Source organism: Manacus vitellinus, unplaced genomic scaffold (genome assembly GCF_001715985.3).
Source record: "Manacus vitellinus isolate BGI_N305 unplaced genomic scaffold, ASM171598v3 scaffold_14_pilon, whole genome shotgun sequence".
Lineage (NCBI taxonomy): Eukaryota > Metazoa > Chordata > Aves > Passeriformes > Pipridae > Manacus > Manacus vitellinus.
Window position 1 is genome coordinate 5,094,013 of NW_021939063.1, and position 9,814 is coordinate 5,103,826.

The window sequence follows — 9,814 nt, forward strand, 5'->3', positions numbered from 1 at the left end:
GAGCAGCCTTTTTAAGGATGCAAGAGCAAGGCTATAACACTGCAGTTCAGAGGTCCCTCGTGCCCCAGCAAAGCTAATACAGACACGGAGCAGTCAAAGCCAGGAGCTTAATCCCCTGCACGGGCTTGCAGATCTCCCACCCCCCCTGGGTGACAGCAGATCTCCCACCCCCCCTCCTGGAGTTCCACCAAACACAGAAACAGCCACAAGCTTCAGTTTCAAATCCTTAGAATTTATTTTTTGTCGTAACTGTGCAGTTTTTAAAATTCTACAGTAATGATGAAGTCATAGGCTACTATGTTCTTTAAGTGTGGAAACAGCTTTCAAAAAACAAAGACCATGCGCTACAAGTGAGGAACAGGCCATTGACTCTTCTGCTGGAATATACAGACATTTCTGATAAATACTGATCACTTTAACACTTAAATGGAATGACATGTTCAGATTTCTACGCAGTTCACTATGAAAACAGCATGGCAAGTTACATAAAAGCTTCAACTTCAAGGATCCTTCCTTTTTTATTAAATTAATTACTTGGTTAGAAAAGAGAAATGCAAGATTATTTGAAATGGAGTGTCACCTGGACAACTTCCCCCCACATTGTTGGCAAGCTCCTGTTATCAAGATGATTCCATCAGAGCTGGCAGTTAAAATCTATATATGTAAAAGAATCCCCCACACTGTTCTCAGCTTCAAGAGTTCTAACAGGCAAATATCTTCATGAATTTGGAATGGGTTTTCAAAAACTGTATCTTGACATTTATTGCTTTTACTTGTAAACCTGAAACCCAGTTTATTCCTTTGATGAGTACCAGAAGTTACAGAGTCAAAGGATGCATGTTTGACTTATGTCTTTGCATTCTGGTTAAGAGGAAAGAAAAAGATGACCCACGCTCGAAAACACACATACACCTCCATCTACAAACAGCCTATACAGACTAAAGCAGAACAAGGTAAGTCCTTAAGTAGCAGTATTTAAAAACATCAACGGGGTAGAAACCCAGCTTATCCAACCTATCTGCACATTTCTTCTTCTCCTGTGCTTGGCCACAGTTTAGCTGGCACACAGGGAAGTTGGACTCTCCTGCAGAAAGGAGCAGTTTCTACAGATCAGGATTTTGGAGAGAGCAAAGGTATATTTTACTGGAGCTGGCAGGCACAGTGCCACGTGTACCCTTCATGCTTACATCTATTTAGACTCTTTCATGGCTGTTGAAGGAGGAGTGTGAGGTGAGGACAGAACCCAGACTTGTTACAAGTACTGCACAGTTTTACCCCTTACCAGTTAAGCTGGGAGGGATTTGGAGGATGCAAGAGATACCTAATTTTGATACATTCCAGCTCACCTTGATCATCACCAGGCTGAAGGTGCTACCTGGCATAACCTGGCTAAACTGCAATCTTTTAGAACTGAGATGAAGGGGATGTTACTTTAATAGACAAATTTGTTACAAGACAGTTTGAGAGACTGCATTCCATAAGTTTCCATCTCTTCCTCCTCTACCCCCAGAAGAAGAGACAAGCAAACATGACTAAGTTAGTATGTATTTGTGTAAACACCAAGAACATTTTGCTATACAATAGAAAAAAGTTGCTGCTCTTATGTTCTTAGAGGAGCCCTGAAGACCTTGGAATACCTGTATCCTGCAACTATTAACCTGTACCACATGCATTTCCTGTTTTGTACACAAACTGAAAGCAAGCTTGAACAATAGTAAATAGCAACTACACTCCTGCAACAGGTGAAAATGCCATGTTGCAGCTGCTTACTCCTTCACTTTAGATATGTAGTCAGCGATTTTGTTGATGCTATCCTCCTGCTGTTCTAGAGCATCCAGGATGATGCCCATTGGGGTCTTCTTCAAGCCTATTCCCTCCATCTTGTTCTGCAGCTTGTTCTGTATGTTCCGGAGCCTCAGAGAAGCGTGGACAAACATCACTGCAGGACACAAACACACTCATTAATTGTTAATGCTCACGGAATGCATAGTTCTTGCAGCACTCATCTTAAGACACATTCCAGCACCATGACATCAGTGGAAGATGATGACGTATCAATGACTGTTTAAGTAACCACAGGTATCCATTTAATAATGATATTAAAGATGGCTTGTGCTGTTTTATGTCCACTCCCCCACAATTCTGCTCTGGGATCATTTAAACAGAGATAGCGAAGGCAACAGCCAATTTAGAATCTGCAGACTTAAGTCAGACCCCTCTAGGCCCGCAGAGAAGAGAAAAATTACTTACAGAGGAGAGGAAGTGTGATCCCAAACATGAACACCATGACATCTCCCAGGTAGGAGATCAAGAAGTAGCTAGACAGCATGATGGCCACCACAAACGTGGTTGGATACTGCTTCTTCAGCTTGCGGAGAATATCCTTGTTGTGCGACATCCACACAAACCCCAGGAACACCAGCACCACCACGGTACCACCAATGACCATGTTCAGGGGACTCAGAAATCTGCAGAGAAGAAGGAACAACAACAAAAAAAGTGTTCAATTTCAGAGCCTTCATGACTTGTGTCCACAAAGGAACAGCTCGCTCGGTAGTAATGTTACCAGGGAGGTAAGTCATTGAGAAGGCAGTTGTTGCTGTTAAGACCTTTACCAAGGTCTTTAGCAGAAGCTAAATAAAGCAACAAGTGCAACTTGAACAAGCAACTCTTAGCACTGAATTTAGATAATCTTTGTCTTTATGTTCTCTTCTTGAGCTTAGCTCAGGATAATGAGTTTCTGCAGCACCTCATAACAGAGGCACTTCCCACCAGGACCCCTCCTACATCTGCAATCAACTCATTTGATATCACACCCAGAGTTAACATATCCAGAGAGCAGATGGAGCCAACAATGGCCCAAGGGACTGATCTTTTCCCTCCACACGGCAAAACCAGGATCAGCCTAGGCCTTCAGATGAACTAGCTTTTTATAGTATCTTGTCTAGGTTTGCAAAATGGGAAATGGGAAAGGTAGGAGAACAATAAAGGAAGTTACTCTTTCTCATTTCTGAATAAACCTTCTTACTGGTTTACAACCAAACAAAAGAATTGTATGAACTTCCAGAAGGAGCTCGCCACCATCAGCGCAAGAGATGGAAGCCCAGTCCCAAGCAAGCATGCCTGAGTCAGAAGGAACTGGAGTATGGGATAAAGGTTTTATAGGAAGAGGAACCAGGCCTGGGAAGAGAGTCACTGCTGAGGTTTGTGTTCTATTATTGCTATCAGAGTTTCCAAGCAAACCAAGCCACCAAGTGGATCAGCTTTGCACTATAAACAGCAAGTCCCTTTTTTGGACCAGTGCAAGAACATCACCTGCTCAAACCACTTTCCCAACTATTTAGAGCTTGTTCAGAGTCAAGCTTTCAGCAATTGCTTAGCTGAGCTTGTTTCTGTACTCACACAAAGTCAAGGCTCTATGATATTTCACTTATAGAGTAAAAAGTTATGTGACTTCATGTGCATTCTGATATATTGGCCTGCACATGCACTGCTCTGGTTACACAGCAGCTGAGGGCTCTGAGCTATTACAACTATGGCAGCAGGATAACACCGCCCTGACAAAGCCAGACATACTCAAGATTTCCCCTTGTAGACTTTGCAGCACATCTTGCTGTTCCAAAGCTAACAGGCACAGTGATTCACCACTCCTCCCCACTGCTGAGGAGGAAGTTTGGTTTGTGGTCTGTGCTTCATATCCGGCACAGGCACAAGAAATGGGCTGGTATGTCAACACTCCACCTGCAGTGCCAGGGAACACTTCCCCAGAGAAGGAAGAATCCCCAAGAATTATTTCAGAGCAAGGACTGGCTCTTGATTCTTTAAGTCAGTTGTGCCAACAGGAGACAGGACAACTGGACAGAAAAAGATTAAAATTCAGACTAGTTCCCCACCTGCTTCTGCTCCTCACGCTGAAAAGCCAACAGGGCTTTTTGGAAGTGGTGATAGGGCAGACTTGGTTGTTGCATCTGAGTCACTCCCTGTAGCCAGCCAGTTTATATTTAGCTTTGAATTGTCAATCTAAAGTTTCCAGGCTGGAAAAAGTGAACAGCATTGCTCTGGAAGGAAATCGGTTTCATCTGTGCTCCTTTGCAGCAGGAGAAGGAGGGTGACTCATGACTGGACCACACTGGTGCCTGGCTTATATACATACTACTGGACATATGAGATTCCTAAAGCAGAAGTCACCTCCACATCACAGCTATCTCGGAGCAGAAATGGCCAAACTTACTCAGACAACTCGCAGTAAATAATTTTTTGTTGCCAAAAAAATCTCCAGACAAGATAATTCTAGAAGCAACAAAGAGCTAGGCAGAGCTCCACTCTACATTTTCCACATGCCTGCTAAATGCTCTCAAAGCCTTATCTTCCCTGCTTTTCCCTCTACTCTTATTACAACTTCAGAAACTTGTGGTGAAGAGCTATCCCTCCATATTTATAAGGAAGAGACCAAATAATTCTCTGGTCTACACTTTTTTCTGGTATTAAAGAGGTTCTGTATAACTGACTGGCTGTAAGGGATATAAAGAGGAGTGGGGGGGAGGCACAATGCATTCAGAAGATCCCACTTTCCTAAGGAAAGTGATTTGAATTACATGTTTTCTGAAGTGGGCTGCATTCCAACGCATACAAGGGAACAGTGAACAGAAGTATCAAGTGAAGGCATTCAGAGCCACATGAACACAGATGGGGATTGCAGTTGCCACTAAAAACTGGTATTCAAGTTATCAGCCATGTGTCCACAGACTTCACTGCTGGTGATTGCAGTACTGGATAGGGTGTCATATGCCAAGCTCCCCTTTATTGCTTGACTCGCCCACAGCATAATTTACAGCACTAAGATTACCCTAGAAATTCATATATAGAAAATTCTTCTCCAGCAATGGCATTTTTCAAGAAGGCAGACCTCCATTATCGTTTCACTCAGATCTGTTGGCAGGCTGCTCTCAATAATACAATAGCAAAAGACTAGAAAGGAAAAAAAATGGACGCGTTATTTTAGAACACCAGGGCGTGGGGAAAAAGCAAGCTGTGTAACAGCCCTAGAAGTCACCTTACAGCTGAACCACCAACATTGGTATTGGCCTTATTTATCCAGAGGTCAGAACACAATATGATAAATTTGTGCTCAAGCAAGGAGGCTGGAAGTCTTTCAATGCTGCAGAGACAAGGTAAGTGACCAGCCATTAAGTATGTTACAAGATACTTTCTAAATATAATTCCCTTTAGCAGGGATTTATGAGACCTCTCAAATACCTAAAAATGTAATGCACATAACTGTCAGCATGGCAGGGGTGTGGTGGCTTGAGTTTACACTGCTCAGATGACTCAGGGGAGGAAAAACTCTTTTAGGGTTGGACATGAAAACCACCAACTTCTATGACCCTGAAAGAAGCTAGAATGGCAGGACTAATGGCATTTGGGTGTGCTAATGGCCTAGAGCATCTTGTGTGGATGATCTCCTCACTTGTTCTCTGTGGTGGACAAGGTACAGCCCTGGTAGGATGCTGTGACCTCGAGTACAGCCAGGACAAACTGACAAGGAAAAGCCATCACTGGGATTCAGTTTCAACAGTGTCACAGTGGGACCTGCCATTGCCCCCCTGCTGCCCTGCAAAGACCAGGCTTCCTTGAGCACCTACCTCAATGCAAAGTAAAGAGACAGGGAAAATAAATAAAATACACATCCTGCCTGGCTGCAGAGACACAGGTATTGTCCTGTGCCAAGCTGGGCCGCAGGACACTTTGTATTCTGGAAGGAGCCTCAGGGGAGATGAAATGCTGGAGGTGCAGTTGTGTGGGAGGAAGTACTGGCAGCTACCCCAGGCCAGCAGAAACAGATGAAGATGAAATACTTTCTTATTTTAAACTAGATTCATGTTTCTAGGCTCTGCATCACAGGTTAAAACTCTCACACAGGTTCAGGAAAGCCCAAAAAGTTCTGCTTTCAGTGAGTTACCACATCACCTCTCCTTGTCAGGCTGTTTCATACCTGCACGCTTGTACAGCCTTACAGCAGGAGACAGGGAGGACACAGAGCTGTAGTGTAGGGGAAAAGAGCCTGGCAAGACACATCCTTTGTGGAAGACAAGAAGCCTCCAGCAGCACAAGCCCAGAAATAGGACAGGCCACATAAAAAGCAAAAGCTCCATCCTCAAATCGGCTCCATTTTAGATGACTGTATTGGGGTGATTATTCAGCAGTTGCTGTCACATCTGTTTCTTTTGCCTGTGACCAGGGAAGTCTGAACAAAGGCACTGAGTAGGAGACTGGCAGTCATCGTGAACCATGTTTTTTTACTTACAGCAGCTCAGTTAGGCTGTTGCACCAAATAAGCATGAAAATTCCCTTTTAGAAGGCCTTTTGCTCTACCACGGCCTAAGCAGTGGGAAGGTCAGAGCACTAAAATGCTTCCTCCCTCATTTGTATTAAATTAAATAACTTGAAAGATGAAGTTCTGCCTCCTCTCTCCCCATACTTTGAGCTCCACTGAGGTTATACAGCTGTAATGAGATGTAGCACATAAAACTATAAATAGCATGTTATTTCAGGTGACAGCCCTCAGCATCCATGGATTTAGCAATGCCTCTGTACCTACTGTTGTTTACTTGCATTGTTTTGAGAACAGGAGACCGATTCCTTCTTGCAGAACTGCCAGACCTTTAGGAAGCTATATACTAATATCATTATGCAATATATGTTTTAAAATGATGTGTTTTGCTCGCTCATTCTTAATCTTTCATCAGAGAAACTCAAGATTTTGCTGCTCTGGAGTTTTTGTTTCAGCAGAGGGAATCACTACAGGTACCTCAGGCAGGGGAAGGAAAAAAAAGAAGAAAAAAGACAGGCAGTCATTGATTGCTGGGTTTGTGCAGATGGACAGTAGATGTTTTTAAAAAGTGGCAAAGAAAAGAGACATCAAACCTCAGGCTGCGAGGAGAACATTATTGCAGAAGAGAATGAGCACTCTGATGTTCACATAGATACAGCACTCTGAAATCCAGTACGCTTTTTAAAACTGTCAGATTTAGAAGCTAATTTTTAGCAAGTACATGGCAACAAAAGCTTAGATGAAATTATATTAATTTAAGCAGTTAAGTTTGAACTACATGACAGAGAGGCCTTGTTGGAGTAGGTGGAAGAAGAGACAAATTCCACTTATTAACCAAATTGACTGTTTGAGGGGAGTTACAAGCTGTTGTGGGAGGCACTGAAGGCACCAATTTTAATAAAAATCCCAATAGGACTCAGAATGACAAGGCCCTGGCTCAGGGTAAGAATGGGGAGTCCAGTTCCTCTATAACTGGGTGAAAGGGCACAATTTTGTAAAGATCTTGTTTTTATCAGTGATCTACTGCAACTGAGTTGTAGAGGGGGGAAAAGAAAAAGCACCCAAGTCCAGAGCCATTCTTAAAGGAATTTGCAGGGAGGGAGCGTGGAAGAGACAAGGCTGCTACCACCAGCCTGTATTTGTGGAGTAGCACTAATTTATCAGTTTCAGTTTTTTGTTCACTGATTTATTATTTTCTACCCAGTCCTGCAGGCTGAAAGTAAAATCTACATTACTGCAAAGCCCAGAACTTCATTTACATGTAACAGTAGCTTTGGGAGAAGACACATGGAAGGAGAAAGGCAGGGACATGATGCAGTAGAGATCATTGCAATTCCACTATGTTCATGGTAAGGTTCTTCCACACCTTGAAGAGAGAGGGTAAAAGGCTGGAGAGGTCACCTTTGCTCTAGGAGAGGCAGTAAACTAAAGCTGTGGCAATGAGCACTGTACCTCCAGTATCAAGAAAGCCCCAGGCTACAATTTCTGAGTCAGCCCAACACAACCACACTTGCCAAGTATTGCAATAGCTAAAAATATTATCTTCACATTACAAGTCTGTCTATACAGTTAGATGGTTTAAGAACAGGTAGAGTTGGTTATGGGCTAAGTTTAGTTTTGATCACGGGAAGACCACTACATTAGTGGTTTCAATAATCCTGCCCTTAGGCCTGTACACAGCCCTGGAGTTCCTAAAAAGCCATGATTCATCATTTATCACTCAGAGGTTCCTGCCCAGTACAGAGTTAAGTGCAACATCTATTTAAATTTATCAGGAGAACTTTCTTTACCTTTCTCCCAAAGCTACAGTCTGGTCAAATGAAAAATATTTTTATTCAAAGAAATGGACACTTTTTCTCTATTGAGGTATTATCCCGTTTCCTTTAGAGTTCTTCTACCATTTGATTTTACTTCAGTGTTAGAAGGATCAGGTTCATCATACACAAAGGCTCTAAGACATGCTATAAAAAATATTTGAGATCAAGATTCCATTCCAGGCATTGTTCATCTGTAAGTTTTCAACTTAGAGGGTTATCACTCAGTATTAAGGTACTGGAATTGCAGTTCTGATATTAGTTTGCATCTCCTGCAGCTCTCTTCCTCTTCCACCTCCCACCTCAGCACATCAGTGGGAAGCAAGTGGGAGATGAATCTCCCTTGATCTGAAGAAAAGCAATCAGAGTTCAAAAGGAGGAATTTAGGAGAGTGAGTAAAAGCTTCTGCTATCCTTGTTTTCTGACCAGAAATATTAAAATTGTTTACATTTTTTCCCAACCTTCTTGGGCAGAAGAGCTTGTCCCTTTGCCTTCCAGGGACACTGTGATTCACCTGTGATTCATTGGGAGGTGGCTACAGCATCATGCTGCTAAATAGGGGCAAATGAACACAGAAGTTTAGAGCAAGGTGGTATAAGAAAGGCAAGGCCATGGAAGTGTCATTTTACCAGACTTGTAGTCTGTAAAGCTCACTGCAGCATATCCCCAACAAATTAAAAAGCAGAAAGCCTGTGCCACTATGCCAAACCCTTAACCATCATATGCAACCAGAAGAAAAAGCAGGATTCTGAGCCTATCCTTCCACAGAGCACAGGCCAAAGCTCCCTGTGAGCCATAGAATCTTCACCAACTTGAGATGCTGGGTCAATAGCTTCAGAAGCCCTAACAGGATGCAGAATGCTTACACCAAAAAAAATGGATTTAGAGGAATAATTTTAAGACTCTGCAACATAAAAGATAAGATGTACTTCAGCCAAAACCACTCTGGCCTAGTGGCTGGGCAATCCTCCAATTTAAGCATTTGCACAGTCTTTGTTGAGAAGAGTGGAGTATTCCAGTTTCCATATTAAAAGCTTAATCATCAGCTTCTGCTGCATGTCTTGCTTAAGAGCTTTCTGACCAAAGATGCCGAAGCAATACCTCAAGAATCACATAGGCTTTGATTTAGAAGATGATTATAAGGTTATTCTCTAATTCTCTTCAGGAAAGTTGGGCCTGAGACAACATCATACTGGCAGATGGTCCTGTCTTGAAGAAGGCAGAATTTATCTATGTATTTTTTTTAAATTCACAGCAGAGCATGTCTGAGCTTGCACAGCCTCACTGGACAGGTGCAGGAGGAAGCACAAGTCGCTGCACAGGATGCAGCTCCGTTTTCTGCGAGCAGCGACATCCTGCACATTGCACATAAAAATCATCGGTGCCTTCTGCCGGGCTGGGTGCCTGCTGCCTCTCCCTCGGGCAAAGGGCTTGAGGAGCAGCCCGTGAAACAGGGAGGTAACAGTAACATCAGTGAGACCGCACCGATAAACTGTCATAAACCCGACTCCTCTCAAGCCCCTCCTGCATTTTTAAGAGACACCAGAGCTTTAAGGGAAGGCAGGAGGGGAAAAGGGGGAAATAGGGAGGGTAAAGGGGAGAAAAAGGGGGAGGGAATGAGAGGGAAAGCGGAAGTGGGGGGAAAGGGGAGTAGGGGAGAAAGGGGAGT

General features: G+C 43.2%; 1 protein-coding gene across 1 annotated transcript in view; it reads right to left on the minus strand.

The window, feature by feature from the left end:
• Nucleotides 1–211: 211 nt before the first annotated feature.
• The window catches only part of ARL6IP5 (ADP ribosylation factor like GTPase 6 interacting protein 5), a 10,141-nt gene continuing 538 nt past the window's right edge, over nucleotides 212–9,814 (minus strand). Inside the window, exons 2-3 of the mRNA XM_018068376.3 lie at nucleotides 2,251–2,468; nucleotides 212–1,939 (exon numbers count right to left, since the gene is read on the minus strand). Coding sequence (XP_017923865.1) covers nucleotides 1,767–1,939; nucleotides 2,251–2,468 — 391 coding nt within the window. The 3' untranslated portion in view covers nucleotides 212–1,766. The remainder of the gene's footprint in view (nucleotides 1,940–2,250; nucleotides 2,469–9,814) is intronic.